Source organism: Pipra filicauda, unplaced genomic scaffold (assembly GCF_003945595.2).
Source record: "Pipra filicauda isolate LSUMZ 115617 unplaced genomic scaffold, ASM394559v2 scaffold185_size1782982_pilon, whole genome shotgun sequence".
Taxonomy (NCBI): domain Eukaryota; kingdom Metazoa; phylum Chordata; class Aves; order Passeriformes; family Pipridae; genus Pipra; species Pipra filicauda.
The window spans coordinates 936,168-955,931 of NW_024104293.1; the positions used below are offsets into that span (position 1 = coordinate 936,168).

Sequence of the window (19,764 nt, forward strand, 5' to 3'; positions counted from 1 at the left end):
AGCAGCTCTGCAGGAGGGTCTCACCTGGGGGGCAGAGGGGCAGAATCACCTCCCTCAGTGTGCTGGTCACGCTTCTTTCTATAGATGTGTTGGTTTGTTTTTCCCTGCCAAAGTACTCCTTTGACCTACCTGCCACTAAGGTAGACACAGCAGTGGGCCTGTGCCCCTGGGGCAAGGTTAGTTAACACAAGCCTTTATGCTTAATGTGATAAACAACTGATGCACAACTCTGGTTCCCATAGTTCCTGCGGTATATGACAGTCCAAAATGTAGAGTAGCCTTGGGAACTTTTTGGTCAAGAAGAAACCAAATAGAAGAAGGAACCAAGTAATGACCTCCTTGATTCAGCTGCACATGTCCTGTTGTGTCAGCTGATGTTCAGTGGTGTGTCTCTGCAAGGGAGCTAGATTATGGCTTCGTCATGGTTTGCCACTTTTAGACTGGGGGGAAAGAAATCAGAAAACCCAAGATAAATAAAGTGAGGCGCCCGATGAGCAGCAGCATCGTGGGGGTTGGAGCGTCAGGCTGGGCCTTTCACGGGACAGGACAGAGACACCCACAGCAGGGAGGGCTGCTAGCAGTTTGCAGCACCAGGAGCTTCTGACAGCACCAGTGAAGGGTGGGTTCATCTGGCAGTACGAGGTTTGGTGCTTCTGCAGCAACCAAGATCAAGATGATGTTTTCTGTCAGACCTGTCGGCCCCGAGGGAAACGCTGCTGAAAGCTGTCATGATTTGGGCCTGCAAAGGGGTAGTTTGATAAAGTAGAAGGAAATTTGCTAAAATTTTTCAGGTAGGCATCACCCTTGAGGGAGTTAATGTTTCAGGAAGGGCTGGATATGCCATGGGGCTGCTTGATAGCTTAGAAAAGAGTTATCCCTGTCTTGCCGAGCTTTAGGGCAAGTGTCCCTCCAGTTCTGCAGAAATCCTCCATGTAGGGTCTGACTTTCGTTACACTGAATGTCTCAATCTTTTTTCCTCCCAAAAAATAACCCCAGCAGTCACATCTGCCGTGTGCAGCAGCAGTCGTTGGCGTTCCTTGGGCACATGTTAGGATTGTGTAGGAAGAAGAAAAAATACTTGAGAGTGGTCTTTCCAGATGTGCTGCCATCTGTTGATTTTTAAAGAGTTTTTCTGCCAGATGATTTATATTTTATTGGCAGAATTGGTGTGTTGTTTGTGCACCTATTCTCTGTTTAATATCTAGTGGTGTCCAGTGCCTCAGCTCCCAGCAGTGGCTGTATTTTTAGATTGGATTAAGGTAAAATAACTTGACTTGGGAAATCTGAACGAGCATTTTCAGATAATCCTTTGAGAAAAATGAGTTGGCTTATTTCCTAAGTTGTTTTTATTACTCTGTTCATGGTTGTGAAAACAACGTGATCACTGGGATCTAGAATTGCCTGTGAATTGATAGCTTTGGGGGTTGCTGACAGAGGAAGACAATGGGCTGCTCTCCCAGTGCTGGTTGATCTCCGATGAAATTTCACTCCCAACCCACATCCAGTGGATCGGAAACCCACCCCCACAGCTGTGAATCTCTGCAATTAAGTTAGAATTGAAACATCCATGTAGGATCAGAGGAACATGTACGTGCTGCTTTCTTTGAGTGCTTGAAGCTGCAGCTAAGAAGATAACTCAGATATCCTCCATTTCTTAGTGTTTAGCTTGAGAAATATTAATTTGCAAGATTTTTGCAACTACTTTCTCTAACTGTTGACTTTTGTGGGGATGTTTGACATAGCTTCTGCTGGTATCTGTGCAGTTGATACACATACAGTAGCAATTCTGGAATAAATTGAGTAGCTCATCTCACCTGTGGCACTCAAGGCTGAGGACTCAGGCGATGGAAACTTCAGCCACCCAAGCAATCTGATTCTGCTCCTTGACTATCCTTGTGGTTGAAGAGTTTATTTTTTTCCCTGATGTCTGGCCCGACTCTTTCTATTTGTCGTGTCCTGCCAGTGTAGCCATGGAGATCAGAGTATTCCTCCTTCACAGTGGCACTGGAGATGAGCTCCAGGAGAGCGGCCTCCAGCTCCGGGGGCCCAGCACAGCAAGGACATGGACCTGTTGGAGCGGGTCCAGAGGAGGCACTAAGATGATGAGAGGGCTGGAGCAGCTCTGCTGGGAGGAAAGGCTGGGAGAGCTGGGATTGTTCAACCTGGAGAGGAGAAGCTTTGGGGTGACTTGATTGTGGCCTTGCAGGGCCTAAAGAAGCTGACAAGAAAGATGGAGAGAGACTGTTTAAAAGGGCCTGAGGGGCCCTGAGGACAAGGGGGAATGGCTTCCCACTGCCACAGGACAGGGTTAGATGGGATATTGGGAAGGAATCCTTCCCTGTGAGGGTGGGGAGGCCCTGGCACAGGTTGCCCAGAGAAGCTGTGGCTGCCCCTGGATCCCTGGAAGTGTCCAAGGCCAGGTTGGACAGGGCTTGGAGCAACCTGGGCTAGTGGAAGGTGTCCCTTCCCAATGGCAGCGGGTGGAACGAGAGGAGCTTTAAGGTCCCTCCAACCCAAACCATTTTGTAGTTTTATGATGTTTGGCATGTTCGGTGCTCAGCATCCAAGTGGCTCACCTGCTGTTATATGTTTCAGTTAAATTGCATCATCTTATGGTTTTTAACAAATATTTTTAGAAAGAGCAATTCAGTCCTTTATCCAAAGATAGCTTTTAGCTTTCAAGTCTTTGGGAGAGGAGAGCACGTGAAGCTTTGATCCGTGGCACTCACAGCAGTAGGAGTACTTTCTGCACCTGGCAGAAATAAGTATGGTACAGAGGAAGTTGTTAGACAGAAAGTTCATATTTCACAGAACAGAAATGTGTCTTATTATGCATAAAGGACAAATCTGGGCATGTCCTGTGATAGGAAGGCAAGAGTGACTACAGAAAGATACAAAGCACAGGAAAATGGTGTGTTTCGAAACTTTCTTCTTGGCATTGTGACTGAAGTACCACTTTTACCTCCTGCCTGATACTTGATACCTCACTAAAAATAGAGAAGAGAGGCTCACCCATCATCCCTGTTGATGACAGCAGAGCCAAATCTGTTTGTCCTTACGTGTCTGAAATGGGAATGCAAAATAAATCAACATTTTGTTTATTTATTTATTTAAAGGCTAGATGTTTTTTACAAAAGATCTCTCCAAGACTCACAGTGAGTTCATTTATATTTGATGAAGTTATGCTTTTTTCAGGTGGCATTTTTTTTCAAACTGAGCCAGAATTAGTGTCATTACTGATGTTTCTGTGGTAATGGCACTTACAGCCATGGCTGGAAGTACTGAAGAAGTTTTTCTCATAAGAACAACCACAGTTCCCCTCCCCTTCAGTAATTGTTTCAATATTATAAGTTGATATGCTCATTTATCACTGAAATCATTATTAATGAGTGCTGGTTTTCTTTGTCATGTTGCCATGGCAACCGGGTGACATGTTTGGGTGGAATTATCTGTTTCCAGATGGAGATCTCCATTCATAAGATTTGCCTGCTGAGAATTTTTGCAGCATATTCAACTTCAAAATTCTTCTTCCCTTGCCTTTCCCCAGAGTTTGGAGCTAGAGGCGTTCCTGCTCTCTGCTTTATATCCTGGGATTTTGTGGTGGGTGTTATGCTCACAGTATTTCTGTCTTTTATTTGTGCTTCATTTATGTTGTTTTTCTTTTGATTTAATTGAGTTGCTTTGCTTCAACTCAGGATTTGCTGTGCCAGTGCTGTAAACCCATTCCTCCCCCATATGAGTTATTGGAAAGCTTCTATTCTTATATAATGTACCACACAATAGAAGACAGGACTTGATTTTTACTTTTACTCTTGAAAGGACCATAAAGATGTATTTCTCTTTATATATGACATACCACACTCTGAGTTATAGTGTCATAATTTTTTTATTATATTCACTACTTGATTTTTAGTTCTGTCTAAGAAATAAGCAAGATGTTTCACTTTTTTTTTAATATATATAAAACTGTATTAAGGAAAAAGATAGAGCAAGATAAATGTGCACAGAACTTTGTATAATATCCTTTATTTCAAGCTTCTTACAGTTTTAAGGGTCTTGTTAACTGCCAGACTTAATTAGGTCCTACTGGATCTCAATCAGCATTTCAGGATTTCTCTGGGTTCATTTCTGATCACTCAGACCAAAATACCTCAAAATGTTGTGTTTCCTTTAGTAGAAATCAAAAGATAAAAATCAAAAGGTGATTTTTATCATCCTTTACTTCTTCAACTGCAGATCACTCTTACCTTATTGAGCAAAACCCAGTCAGCAGTTTTTTGCAAATATCTTAAGGCAGTAAAGGCCCATTCATCCAACCTGTCTTAAATACAATTTTCATATTCACCTAATGCCTTTAATGACCATGACTTCAAGGTCTGCCTGTTGCTTAAACATCCATTCTTTCACGCTTCCACTTCTTTCATCCTGACAGGAACTTTAGAACAAGAACAATCTCTTAAATATTTCAGAATCTGTAGTTTCTGAACACCTTGTCTTATGCATATCATATCTGTAGAAGATAAATATGGTCTTCACCTAGTCAAAAAAAGTCTTTATATGGTTGTGTCCTCCCAATAATAACCTAATACAGCAAGACCTGTCTTCTACAAATAATTATTTTAATTTAATTGCTATATTTAGTATATTTGTAATAATGAATGTTACCTTATCTGTGAATAAGTTGTTACACCAACTAAGTGTCCACACTGCCACCTTCTCCTCCTTTGCACCCTCTGGTTCCTCTTTGAAAGTGAAATCATATTTGTTTATACCTACTTCCAGCAATACTAACAAATGTTACCAATGTATTATATTTGTGCTCCCTGTATTAAGGAAAATGTTTTGCCTGGGATAGGGAATTACAAGAGCTTATGAGTAATAATGTTGCTTCAAACCTGGTGTCTCTGATCCGTTCGCTTTGTCTCTCTGTGTATCTGATAAAACAGTTGTTCATGGCTCAGTTAACCAAAATTAGGTCGATCACTGGCTTTCCACAGGCCAGAGCTGCATTTGCCTTTTTGTGAGCTATTGCTTCGTGCACTTCTTGCTGGGAACACGTGGGACTGATGGAGCTGATAAACTGCCTGGCACTCCTGGCTGCTAATCAGTCCTTTAGGCACTGAAGCCTCTTCCTTAGTGTGCCTCATCCCAGGAGATAGTCTTGGCCTTTAAGGCAGATCCTCAGCTTCAGATTATGTCAAAATTATATTGGTTTTTGAGATACAAATAGAGATTTCTTCTGCTCGAACACAAGCTGTGTATTAGAGCCATGACATTTGTATTAATTTTGTAAGACACTGCCTATTACAAGGCTGATTCTACTAACATCTGCAGAAGCAGGGGTCTTCTACTTTGACCTCCTGATTTTTTTAAATCTGTATCCATAGAATCCCAGAATGGTTTAGGTTGGAAGGCACCTTAAAGCTCATCCAGTCCCACCCCCTGCCATGGGCAGAGACACCTCCCACCAGCCCAGGTTGCTCCAAACCCCGTCCAACCTGGCCTTGGACACTTCCAGGGATCCAGGGGCAGCCACAGCTTCTCTGGGCAACCTGTGCCAGGGCCTCCCCACCCTCCCAGGGAACAATTTCTCCCCAGTATCCCACCTAACCCTGCCCTCTGGCAGTCGGAAGCCATTCCCCTGAGGGGAACGTGGATTTCTCCGAAGTAAGACTTGCTGTTTGGTGTGGTGTGTTCAACTTGCCCCAAAAATGTAGTGAAAAGTGACTGATTTAGTTTTGGAAACTTCCTTGCTACTGCACTGAGCTTGAATTATCCAGGTATCTGCACTCCTGCAGTTTGTAGGATGGAGGGAAGAGTAATGCCAACTGTGCTACAGATAACTGAGTAGTTACTCTATTCATAAGTAAGTATTAAACTTTACTAACACTCTTGTGAAAATCACTTAAAAAATCTTTGCAAAGTTCTTTGCCACCATTTTAGGGCTACTTGGCGCATCTGACAAATGATGCAGCATTTGAAGGATCTGTGCCCATGTTCAACGTGAATTTAAGATGGCATTTTTGAGGGATTTTGTTGATGATGATCTCTAAAAACTCTCCAGCTGTATTCAAATTTCACATATAAAGCTGATTATACCGGTTATCAGTCATGGGCTCATCAGAGCCCTGATTGACTTGCTGCAAGAGATGGTGTTTTTCAGGGAAGCATCCCTCACATACAATCCCCACAGGGCTGCCATGCAGTCGGTGTTCAAGCACAATTAATCTCTTGGAATAAGCAGGAGACACGTTCCAGAGATTATTTTTGCTGCTGAACATCAGGACCTCCATCCCTTCCTCGTTTTCACTGGGCTGGGTGGAACGTGCCTCCCTCTTTCGGTTGCCATGGACTGGCTGAGGGTTCTGCAAACTTCCTTTGTGCTATTTTCTCCTGCTCATCTGTTTTCCCATTCCAATCTGTACGTGCCGCCGTGGGAGTTTTATGCCTTTTCTGCATGTGGGTTTTATTGCTAATCACAGCAGAGATCACTGGAGCTGGGAGCAAAATGGAAGTTAGATAATTGCAGTCAATCAAGTACTTCTAACTCCCAGGCTTTATTGTGTTCAGCCCTTTTGGGTTTATGAATTGTCACCTCCAGACCGGCTAAATTACACTGAAAAAAAAGGAAAAAAAACCTCAGAGTTGTTGTTCACGTTTACCCATCTAATAATGTTGCCTTAAATTCTTCCATCTGTTTTGAGATTTTGCATCTGAGATGCTGCTATTTGATAAAACCACAGTTTTATTTAAACCGTATAATAAAAAAACCTCCATAGAGATACGGACTAAACCAAATGCAAACCCATGTTGTACTTTTAAAAATTGGATTAATTTTTCTAACAGTCTTATTTTTAAAATAAGCCTTTTAAAAATAAGCCTTATTTTTCAAAATAAGGCTTATTTAACTCACAGATTCTGGGGTTCACAGTTTCCAGAAAACAACTTTCCTTTTAAATAGCGTTGGTTACTTTTTTAGCAATGCAATAACCCAGAAAAATCCATTTGTGTTCTGTTTTTCTCTCATCAAGTGAGAGAAATTGCTTGAAAACACACACAAAAAAGAGGGAATTTTGTGTGGTTTCTTTTAATTTGCTGAGGTTTTGCCTTTTATCCCAGTGTACTGTGTCTCATTTCACTTTGTATTAATATTTGCCACTTTTGTGGGATAAAGTTTCTCTTCTGCATCATACATCCTGGCTGGAGGAGTGTGGGTGCAAAACTCTGGGTGTTTTTTCCAATAGATTCATGTGCTACAAGGCAAAAAGAGACTGAGAAAAGGCAGTGTTGGTACTACAGGCACTGGATTCTCAGGCTGGAGAAAAGAATCACTTCTCCCCAAATCCAGTCTTGTCCTACCAAAGAAAAAAATTTCTTTACTGAAGCTTCCTGTGGGACAGAAAATATTTCCATACTGGAGCTGGGAATTTATTATTTGAAGACTTGAAATGCGAAGCTGATCAATATTAAGGGCAAAGCAAGAATCTTACTTTTTTTTCTTACTTATTTTCAGGCTGGATTTCTGTCTGGGTAATATTCATATGCAGGAAAAAATGGTTGCTGGGGGGGAAATGGGAAGAGGAAGATGGTGGGCATGGGGCCTTCTCTCCAGAAATCATTCCGTGACTGTGCATTGTGTCCTCAGGAAAAACAAAATTAAAAGAAAAAATAAAAGCAGTGGAGTTTGGTGTGAGTTGTTTTTACCAGCTTTTAACTTCAATTTTCAGTACCCTCCATCAGCTTTGCTTTTCAAAGGAGTCTTTTTTCAGTGCAAGGAGTATCCGTGAGTAGACTCCTCTCTGTAGTAACTGCTGGTTGCCCACTGAGAATAAAAATCCAGGGAGGATGCAGGAGCAAAGAACTTGTTTGCACTGAACATATTATACAGAAAACTAGGGATTTGGGAGAGAGTACACACCAAACATCCCTGTTTTGTGGTGCCATGGCTGTACTAGACCAGAAGCTACTGAACAACTTCTGGAAACTAGTACTGAAAATTCTTACTGAAGCTTCAGTCAGGAGAATCTCCCTTGGTATCAGTCACGTTTAAGCCTTTAAAACTATATACATGTAATTTTTAGTTGCTTTGCTTAACTAGGGTCTTTTCTAGTCAGCTCTTTTGGTTTTAGTTTGATTTCTGTCCCAGCTGCTGAACTACACTGGTTCAAAAAAATTTTTTTTTCTTTTTTTTGTTTTTTCTTGGTGCTCAGATGAGTATAGGATCAAACCAGTGGAAGAGGTCAAATACATGAAAAATGGGGGAGAAGATGATCAGAAAATAGCAGCCAGGAACCAAGAAAACTTGGTAAGGATTGAACTTATCACTTATCTAATGACATAATGTGGCTCTGCTTTTGTCCTGAAATATGCAACGTGCAACACCCTCAAACCCCGGCTCGCGCGCGGCAACGGGATCTGCTCCAGAATGTCCCAGCTCCCTGCACAGCTCTCATAGAAGGTGCAAAACGTGGCTTTTTCCTGCTTGTCTTTCTGAATTAGGCCCTACTTGATCTTGGAGTGAGTGCTTCCACAGTCACAGTCCCTCCCCTCCCTTGCAGATCTGAACAATCGCTTTATTTTGAAATGTGTGTGTCTGTGGTGGTAAACCAGCAGTGCACTGCCTTTAAGAAAATGACCTACTTGTGGAGATATTATCTACTTATGGAGATAGTAAACCATTACTGCTGGTTTTCCATATTTTAAAATTCACGGGGAAGGCAGTTAGGACTGGAGGAAACCGATATATTCATAACACAGCAGTCACAATAAAACATGGTGTGTGTTACTTCTGCCCTGATTTGAGCACTCGTAGTTCCACTTACGGGAAGGCAATCACAGGTGAAGTCTTAGGACTACTTGAAATCACTAGGATGCTGTTAAAGCAGCTTAAAAATCACAGTTGAGTCACTTCTGGCATTTCTGAGAAGTCATTTCTCCTCTTCTAAAGCTGAAGGAACGTAGGTTTTGTAATTGGCTGGCTGGGGCTTTGCCCAGCTGAAATTTTCCAAGACATCCCACAGTTCTCATAGTTGGATGCAAAATTTCACATCTGGTTCCACTCATTCATTGCAGCTTTTCTTCACGTAGGATTGTTGGTTTTCCCCCCCCCCATCAGTAGGACCAGAAGGGGAACATCATCATCAGCCTTCAGTGGAACCGTAACCATTATCACCAGCTGAGGATTTGCCTTTTGCCAGCATTGTACAAAAAGCCACTGTTTGGGGTTTTTTTTTCTTTTCCTGGAGATGTAAGTGATCTCCAGGCAACTGGATACTTCATATTCCCTCTTCTAGACCCACACACTTGTGTTACACCACTCCACGTGCATTCCTGCAGGGAACAGAGTTTATTTTGCTGTCCTAACCCCATTGCTCAAGCAGCGATTGAGCAGCAGGTGACACGATTTCTTCTTCAGTCTCCAGATTAGGTATTTGCCACCTGAAGTTTTGCATTGCTAATGCTCCAGTGGACAGTGCAGCTTCAGTTTGTAGCAGGATTTAGGGTGGGTCTTTTTTTTTTTTTAGAGCCTCAGAAACATTGCTGAGAATATCCCCTTTTCCAGCAGCATCCCCAGTGAATCCAAATTTATTGCCAGCATAAGCACGTTTGTTTTGAACTGGAAGAAGTGTGACTGCAGGAAGTTTTTGCTCATTTTAGGCACCTCAGTGTGTTGTTGGTAAATGGGAAAAAAAAGGAAAAATTAACGCAATGAACACAATCCTCTTTTTTTTTTTTGGGGGGGGGGGGAGGAAAAAAAATCTAGCAGGTTTTTAGGTGGGATACCGGGAAAAGGTTCTTCCCCCAGAGGCTGGTTGGGCGCTGCCCAGGCTCCCCAGGACAGTGGGCACAGCCCCAAGGTTGCCAGAGCTCCGGGAGGGTTTGGACAACGCTCTCAGGCACAGGGTGGGATTGTTGGGGTGTCTGTGCAGGGCCAGGGGTTGGACTGGATGATCCCTGTGGGTCCCTTCCAGCTCAGGATATTCAGTCTAGATTTTAGACTAGCCTTCAGCTGAGTTAAATTAGAGTATTTGCAGAAGGTAACATGCCACTTGAAGGACAGCAAGGAAAGGTTCAGGAAAGCTCAGGTCTGCTGAGGTGACACAATGGCTGAAGTTGTACTCAAAACTAGCTCAAGATATTTTACACTTTGGTTAGTTACTGCTGTCTTGTAGCACCTAAGTGTTAACCTGATTAAATTTGGAAAGATCCATTTCTACAGGACAGTGCTTCATGTTTTATTATTGACGGGTCATGTTTTATGGGAGCAGTGGGTTTGTTGGAAAATGGAACTTAATATGGATTTTGAGGGCTGGTATAGCTCTTCTCTCTCATGCTTATCAGAAGGAAAATAAAAGACAATAACACAAAGTCTTCAGTCACGATGTATATACTTTAAAACAAAAACTGTCTTGCACACCAAAAAGGCTTTATTTTCCTTTTCCTCATCTTACTATAAGGAGATTACCTTGTCTGTAATATATGCAGCTTTTTAATCCTGGGAATTGTCAAGTCCTCGTCACTCCTGGATTTTTTTAAATAGGTTTCACTGTTCAAGTTGTCCTTAGTAAACATGTTTTAGTTCAGCGCTTAGAGGATGGGTTAAGCTACCCATCACTCAGGCTTTAATTTTCTGAACGGGTGAAAAGTTGGCAAGTGCTTACATAATCCTGGCTTCTCATCAGCCATTTCCAGGCAACAGAAATTTTAGGCACAAGGAAAGGCGGTGGGAGAATCGACCAGCCCTTTTTCCCCTTTTCTTGTTTCTTAATCCCACATTTCTTTATTGTCACAGGGCTGCAAATTGACATCCTTTTCAGAAGCATGGCCCAGATGAGATGTATAACCTCAATGTCCCTATAGTCTGTGCCTGGGAACTGCTCTGCTGTGGGTTATCTTACCTCTGATACTGGTGCTTGAATTATGTTCTTCAGATGCCGTTGAATTTTTCGATCCCATTATCACCTCTGTTACTTTTTTGAAGTATTTTGAAGTCTTGCTTAAAAAAAAAAAAAATCTCGAGTGAAAATAAAACCTCTTCCTTTACAACTTAGGGACTCTGATGTGGTGCCATCTCTGCCTTTGGTGTTGCAATATTTCTGAGTCAGGGGGAAAAAAGGTCACATAAGTAAGATATAGAGAATAGGAGGATGTGGCAGTCACCAGGGAAATTGTCATTTCATCCTGGGGTCCTGTGGTCAGAGTCCCAGGCTTTTATTCTGCTTAAGGAGAGAATTGGAGAAGGGCTGGTACAAGCGTGGGAATCCGTGGGAGAGCTGAGGCTCTGTCAGTGAATCACCAGCTTCTCAGCTCCAACCTGAGGCTTAAGCAGAGCTCAAAACTTGAGCAAGTCTGACACTGTAAAGCAGAAATATTCCCAAGATGCACTGACAACAGGAATGGCTGTGCTAGAGCTGCCTGCCAGGTGAAGCAGAAGATGCTCCATGGGAAGACATTTTCTGGCAGAATCAAAGACCTCCTTGAATTAAAACGTAGGCTCTTGACAAGGGGATAAAAAAGAAAATAAGAAAGGATAAAAAAGTCAAGCTTGTTTCAGACTCTGTTGAAGTCAGTTGTTTTCCTGCCTGCCTTTGTATCCATGATTCACTTCTTTACTCAGTTTGTTTCTCCAGTTCTCCACTTGCTGCTGGGATCAGTCCTGTCCTGGTCTCATTCTTGGTACCTCCGACACCTTCCTGAGCATCTCCACCCTCAAAATGAAGACAGACATGTTGCACTCGAGCTGACAGTCCCACATCCTGCTGATGGGATTAGGATGTAGCAGGATTAAGTGCTGTAGAGTTGGGGTTACGCTGGATGCTGTCACTCTGCATCACGTGCTGTGATAGCTGCTCAGCTAAACCAGAGACATTTGGAGCCAGGCCTCTGAAGAACTGGTAGATAGATGGAAGAAAGAAGTAATTTGTACTATATAAATTTTTAAATAACAAGTGGTGGGACATATATATATATATGTAAGAAAATATATGGAAGGTGTGCTAATTTTCACATGAGACATGATAATGCCTAGAAGGTCCTGTGTGTGTTATTATTCCTGGAGGTAAATGAGCAGCTGTGATGGTTATTTGTGAGCTCAGAAGCAGAAGGGCTGACTGGGATGGTTTTTTGGGTTCCTGGGTTTTGTCTCCATGCATACCTTGGTGCCAGTGTGCCACATGAGGTGATGAACCCCCCTATGTTAAAAGTAAACCTCAACTCTCTGTGGATCCACAGCAGCTCTGCAAAACCCCACTGGGGCAGAAGGGACCTCTCCTGCATTTCCCCATTTTTTTGGGGCGACTATGTGTTGTTTAAGGGGTTTATGATAAGCCTTCTCCAAAACAAAGGGAGTTTTACCAACGTTGAGTTTGCCACTCAGCAGCTCCAGAAGAGATTTTTTGGCCCTAAACAGTAGCAAAGGGTATTGATGGCTGATCATGTTTCACATACCCTTGGAAAGCTAAAATGATAAAATTCAGGCGGTATTAAGATTTTAAAAGGTAAAATCCATTCCGAAACCTACCTACTGTAAGGAGGTGTGACCAGAATAAATAACACATTTCCCCATTTTTAATGCTCTGTTCATTTTTTGTTTGGAAAGGACTGTTTATCTCTACGCCACCACGTTAAATATACACAGTACAATTACATAACAGCCTATTTAACATTCATAATAGGACAAATTTAATTGTCCCCATTTCCATACTCTCACAGCACTCAGGGCTTTCCATTGTAAACTTTGACTGCCAGAAGAGGTAAAATGAGAAGGTGTGTCGTATTCCTGCAGCTTAGCATTGCTTTGGCAAACTTGATGAGCTGTATCAGTTTTGCTCCAAGTGGAGCTGTAATAGTACAGATTTCCCTGAACATATCAAATCCCTAAAGCTGCATTTCTTTTGCATTAGGTGGCTATCTTCATATTTATTGCAGTTCAGGGTTTGGATGTTTTTATAACTTTTATTCATCTTTTTCTGGGCTGCATTGGTACAAAAGGCCACGTACTGGGTTTTTATGCTTTGCTGTCCAAACCCCCAAAACAATTAGGTGTAATCCTCCGTTTCATCCTGAAGCTCCATAGTGAAATTGCATGTTAGAGCTTGAGATGAATTCCTGCTGGAGCTGGGAGAAAATTGCCTCTCTGTTGCTCTTGCTCTCTCTCACTCCACCTTTAATAACAACGTTTTGCCTTTTGTTTTCCCCGATAAGTACAAATTTCCACTCCACTTACCTGCAAATGCAATTTTTGTCAGCCTTGTGTGTGCTGTTATTTCCTGACTCTCTCTTGAGCTGCTCAGCCTGGCTGCTGTTCTCCATTTATCACTCAGCTCTGTTATACTTGGTATTGCAAACCCTCCTCCTCCGTGGCTCTGTATTCAACACCAGTTATCATTTTCTGCAGTGATATGTTAAAAGTAGACAGTAATATCTGATAGATAAAGTGTGTGAAATTAGAAACCTGGCAGAAAATGCAGACTGAAACACCTTAATAACTATATAAAATGTAATATGTGAAAGGGAAGATCCCTATTTAAATATATATATTACAGTATGCAGAATGCATATTATAGATACATCAATCATAAACATTTCTGATGTGCAATGGAAAGGCTGGCATATGCCTGAATTCCACATCAGTTTAGGAAAACACCTTTTTAATTCTATTGCCAAGCTGTCCAATCTAGTTGCTAAAAAAATATGAAGAAATAAACCAGCTAAAAGAAATTAGGGTGGCCACCACTAAATTTATTGGGGGTATTTGTGGTGTTTTCCTTTCTGTAGCCCATAAGGGCAAATTTAAACATGGAAATATAATTAATTTGGGACTTCAAGGTGCTTAAAACCAGTGCTGCTTCCTATTGCTAGATAAGCTCTGAATTGCTGTGTTTTGAATGTGTAATTCTATATTTGTCACAGCTCTGTTGTAGTACATTGATGAAGAGCTTTGTAAAAATGAAAATTATTACATATTAATGTATACTCCAGTACTAAGAATCCAGGCTCGAGTTTCCTAGTTATTTATTTTAAACCATTTGCACTGATGGTGTTTCAGAACACACCATTTCAGGATCAAACTTCCTCATGCTCTGCTTGTAAAGGGAAAGAAACCAGAAATGCCCAAGCCCTCAACCCTTTAGAAAGAAGGGGGATTCTTGGGTTTTGTCTGCCCTGAAGAGTTTGTGCCTGTTAAATCCTGTGTTGACCCCATGATTCCTTTCATTGCTGTATGCAACATGATCCAGGAACCCCTGTCCCACCCCAGGATGGGGTCAGCTCCAGATACAAGCACTGGGACAGCTTCATCATGTGCATTACCCAGTCAGAGGTGGATATCTAGAAATTTTCTATGTATAAAATATAGGCCATTAATTTCTCTGCCTCTTGCCCTCTTGCCCCCCTATTTTCCCTCTTGTTTTCAGATCATAGAACCACAGACTGGTTTGGGTTGGAAGGGACCTTAAGGCCATATCCTTCCACCCCCTGCCATGGGCAGGGACACCTCCCACTAGCCCAGGTTGCTCCAAGCCCCATCCAACCTGGCCTTGGACACTTCCAGGGATCCAGGGGCAGCCACAGCTTCTCTGGGCAACCTGTGCCAGGGCCTCCCCACCCTCCCAGGGAGGAATTTTATCCCAGTGCCCCATCTAACCCTGCCCTCTGGCAGTGGGAAGCCATTCACAGTTGCCCAAAGTCCCCCTCCAGCTCTTGGAGCCCCTTTAGGCACTGGAATACCAGTACACATAGATGTAAGATCTGTATATAGAAGATATAAAACCTCAGCTCAACAAAATACTTGAAGATGTTGTTGGTTCTTATGTTGGAATCCAGGCAGGGAGTAAAACACAAAAACATGGAAAATTACAGCTTGGGTAACTCCGTGAGGGGAAAAAGAAGTCCAGACACCATTTTCTTTGGTCCTGGGGCATAAGAGTGATAAAAGGACAACGTGAGCATCACCAGGTGAGCGTGGAGGTGGGATAATGTGCAGGAGGTCCCTGTGCCACCCACCCGTGGCCTCTCCTGCACTGCAGAAGAGAGCAGGGAAGGGAGGGCTCCAAAACCAGGCTGCTCCCCCACACATTTTCCCACAAGGACAGGCTGGATGCTTTGCCTGGATGCTGTGTCAGCCAAATCCCGGGGCCCCGAGGGAGCTCTGGGGGAACAGGTCCCACAGGTTCCTCGTGGAGCTGCTCCCCATCTGAGCTCCACTGTCTTCAGTTCAAGAAAGAAACCACAGAACTAAAGCCACAGAATAAGTGAGTAAATGAAAGCCAGGGATTAAAATTTGAGAGTAACTCGGTGGAGGAGCAATGAGAGCAATGTCAAGCTCCTTCTGCTCAAGATGGCAGGGTTCCCATTAGGATAAATGAAGCAGATCCCACAGGCAGGTGGGGGAGCTGGGACACCCCAGAACCCCCTTCCCCAGGCACCTGCAAGGGCCAAGGTGTCGTTTCCTCCTGGCAGAGCCGCTCGGAGCAGCCGAGAGGGCAGAGGGACAGAGAGGGCAGAGCAGATGGTGTGTCCCACTTGGTGAGGATGCATTCCAGAGCCATGTAGGACAACATCTTTATAATATTCTGGATGCCCCAGGTTGCCCAGAGAAGCTGTGGCTGCCCCTGGATCCCTGGAAGTGTCCAAGGCCGGGTTGGACGGGGCTTGGAGCAACCTGGGCTGGTGGAAGGTGTCCCTGCCCATGGCAGGGGGTGGCACTGGAGGATCTTTAACGTGCCTTCCAACCCAAATCATTGTAGGATTCTAAGAGGAATTTTGCTTTTTACTTTAATAAGATGATACCTAAGAAATTCCCCTGGGAATATATGGTATTTTCCTCCAGTCTTCATTGATAGTGTCAGGATTGGCACTTTTTATGGTGTGTATCATCCCAGATTCCCTTTCCCAGAGAAATGAAAATTATAAAATCATTCTCTGGTTTCTTTTTTCCCCCAGAGTCTGATATCCTAAATGAATGCTGCCCTATATGCTGTCACTACTAAGTAATTACAGCATTTCAGTCTTCATAAACCAATCTTTCCAGTGTTTTTTGGAAGAAATGTATTTGCAGCTGAAATAGAAGTGCAAGGAAAGGACATTGTTACCAGAGCCAGTTATTGTAAATGCTGTGCAATTAGGTGATTTCCATATTGCCCAGTTCATTTCAAATTTGCAGTGATATTCTTCAAAGAATGGTTTCTCATAATGGATTTATGACAGTTTTAGCTCATTCCACTCACGGGTCACTGCATATTATATAGACATCAAAGTAAATGATTGCGCTATTAATATTATTTTTCTTCTGGATTCTATTAAAATGCTTTTGGTGAAGTATTCATTTTTTCTCTATTTCATTATGAAAATCTAAAAGATAAGTGAATACTATTAATAAATATTTTTAGCAAGTCAGAAAACAATATAAAAATTTTGGTCCTCCAGCTTCATTTCTTCAGACCAGACTTCGTTTCCTTCTTCCCCCTTTGTTGTTGAATAAACCTTCACAGTGCCCTATGCAGAGGTAGAGTGATATGATTTATCAGGCTCTTGATGAATGTGACTTTTAAGTAGAAAGCTTAAAAAATATATAATTATATTTGTTTCTAAGCATATTAAAATGCCGGTGTCCAGAAGCAACATGTAATTGCAGTGTTGATGGGGGAAAAATGTAGTAATAGAGGTCTAATGGGCAGGAGCCCAGGGCAGCTCTCAGGAACATGTTTTCAGGACCAGTTTACATTGTTGGTGTGAGGAGTTCTAAAACCTGCAGAGATGTTCCCATCACTTGTGGAAGCAGGTCATTTTCCATAAGAATTGTGTTTTTCCCATGCCTGTATAATTTTAACGGGGGTGGTTTGTGCCTGGGATTTTTTCCCCCTCTTTGGGCTGATGCTGTTTAGGAGGAGGATGGACACAGAGCTCTTGGTGAAGCAGGAGTCAGAAGTCATGGCAAGGCAGCCAGTTTTTGATTTAAGAGTTTTTTCCATCATTGTGAGGACTGGTAACCTTCCCCTCCTTTTTTTTTTTTTTTTTTTTTTTAAAGCTGAGATACTTTTTTATTATTTTAGTTATTTTTTTAAGAACTTGAGCATCTCCACACTTGAGGAACTGAAGCTTTAAGAAAGATGAGCTGTAGGATTTTGCAAGCTGTCTCCAGGAGAAGCTCTCTGTATCCTCTGTTTTGGTGCTTGCTATTCAGCAATTGCCTCGTAGGTGTTAATTATTAATTCTGCTCTTCTGGAACAGAGGGTAAGGGGAGATACAGGAAGAAGTGAACATGCAGAAATACCTAAAATCATCAGAAGGCACTGATAGAGCCTAGAGCTGGTGAGTCCAGGCAGCTGTGCTGGCTGCTGGGAGTCCCAGTGTGGAGCAGCACTGGCCAAGCCAGTGAGCTGTGCTCTGCTGTCCTCCTGCCTTGTCACAGCGGCCAAGTAGCAGTTCAGTCTCTCATCTGTTCACATTTAATTATAGGTATTATATGGGTCTGGTCAGGCTTTCTTTTCAGGGACAGGATCTCTGCTCTTTGGGGACCAGGGACAGCAGCCAGGCAATGGCTGGAGCTGTGTCAGGGCAGGCTCAGGTTGGATCTCAGGAAAAGGTTCTTCCCCAGAGGCTGGTTGGGCACTGCCCAGGCTCCCCAGGGCAGTGGGCACAGCCCCAAGGCTGCCAGAGCTCCAGGAGGGTTTGGCTGATCCTCTGGGGCACAGGGGGTGACTCTTGGGGATGGGTCTGTGCAGGGCCAGGAGTTGGACTGATGGTCCTTGTGGGGCCCTTCCAGCTCAGCATATTCTGGGATTCTGCAGTTTCAGACTGTTGAAGTGCACAGTTATAACAAGCAAATTTATCTGTAGATATTTCATTAGATATTTAACCATGCAGCCTTAATGATCTCTCAGTTTTAGTCTGAATATGCTATTGCACCTGGGAAAGAGAGGTGAGGTGCCATTTTAGACCTCAAACCAATACGGATGTGGTGCTTAGAGACACGGTTTAGTGGTGGCCTTGGCAGTGTCAGGTTAGTGGTTGGACTTGATGATATTAGAGGGCTTTTCCAACCTTTATGGTTCTATGAATTTATTAATTTTCATTGCTTGAAGCTGAGGCGAAGCCCTCAGAGGGGTGGGGCATTCAGGATTGGTTTCAGGCAAATCCTTCATACAGTCAGTGCATTTTGGCTGTACCCTGTTTATACTGCAGTAATTTTTTTCAGTGGAAAGTGTTTCATTTTGTGAACTTCCCTAACTAATGTCTTCAAAGAAGAAAATGGGAAAATGAGCAGAAGCACTACAGGGAGAGGTAAGAAGAGATTCAGAGGGTTCTCTGCAACCCTGAACTTCCCTGCTTGCCACGAACAGCGCATGATAGCAGCATGTTGCTTCATCTAGAGTTGTCATTGCTTGAAAAACAGAGTTTTCTAACTTATTTTTTTCAAATGAACATTTTCAGCTTTGAATTTGCCACTAGTCTCTTAAAAGCCCTGTTGCTCCTCTGTTCTGGGATTAGAAAACCAGAAGCTCCCAGTCCATTTAATACCATTATTGTTTTGAACTACTTGGATTTTGTCTCCTTTTGTTACACAAACAATGCCATTTTTTCCACTGTCCAATCTGTATGAGACTTTCTTCATTACCTAAATTATTTTTAGCATGTTTTTTCCCTGTTCATCTTGGTTATTTAGTAAGAAATGTTAAAAAATACTTCTACAAGCAGCATACACTAGAACATCCAAGAGTGAGGAATACTCCCAGGAATAAAAATTGTAGCAGGAGAACACTAACCAACCTTCAGATAGACAGTGTCTGTTGTACTGAATGAGGACAAAATGTTATTTTCCTGTTTCAATAGTCACTGTTTTTGTTAGATTTTCCACCTGTTAGGCAATTGTGTACTCACATCATTTATTGAGCAGGAACATTTTCCACTGCTGCAGCCGTTGTTTTGTGTTTGCTTGCTCGATATTTTGATTGTGTTTCATTACAATATGTGACCAAAGTTGGTAAATGTTTCAAATTTGCCACGGAGAAAATGCTGATGTTTTGCACAGAATTATTTGAATCCGCGGTGAACATTTTTAAGTGGATTTTTTTTTTTTTTTTTTAATTCTTCCAGGGAAATGAGGGGTTTCAGCAGGGGCTGGGCTACCCAGGCCTGTATCAGCTTAGGCTTTTTGGGATTTGAGGGCACATGGGGGCAGAAGACATCCTGATTTAATGGTGTCTTCTCTAGAGAAAGGGAGGGAGAATGGAGACGGCTGCTGGGGAAGCTCATTAACAGGCTCCTTTAGCTCTTTAGCCTTAATTGCTGCGTGCTCAGGGTGACAGGCCTGGCAGATCCGGGTCTCCTCAAGACCTGGCGTGACCTCCGAAGGCGCCTCCCGTTTGCTCTCCGGCTGCCGCGCGTTTTGGGACTGTTGGGGAGGTCACGGCATCCCTTTGCCTACGTCCCTCCACCTTGCCAAGGGTGACTGGGGTGGCCACCACAGAGGTGTCCAAGGTGCTGTGAAGCCATGGGATGCTCCTCAGGGAGGAGGTGAGTGAACCAAGAGAGGGGGATTTATTCCTGGTGGAGGATTAAAGCAGGATCTGCGCACGGACGGGGGGACTGGCAACATCCCTGGTGATCTTGGGGTGTTTGAGGTGTCCTGTACAACCCCCCCAAAAAGGAGCTAGACTGCCTCCAGCTGAACTAGAAATGCTTCAACCACCTCCAAGGACAAAACAATGAGTGTAGCTGCCCATCTGCACTATGTATTCTTACACCAGGGCTGGAAGGGCTCAG

General features: G+C 43.1%; 1 protein-coding gene across 2 annotated transcripts in view; it reads left to right on the forward strand.

The window, feature by feature from the left end:
* CUNH1orf21 (chromosome unknown C1orf21 homolog) overlaps positions 1–19,764 on the forward strand; it is a 113,063-nt gene that overhangs the window by 59,161 nt on the left and 34,138 nt on the right. For both annotated transcript variants that reach the window (XM_027723460.2, XM_027723463.2), the window contains exon 3: positions 8,211–8,305. In XM_027723460.2, the coding sequence (XP_027579261.1) occupies positions 8,211–8,305 (95 nt within the window). The remainder of the gene's footprint in view (positions 1–8,210; positions 8,306–19,764) is intronic.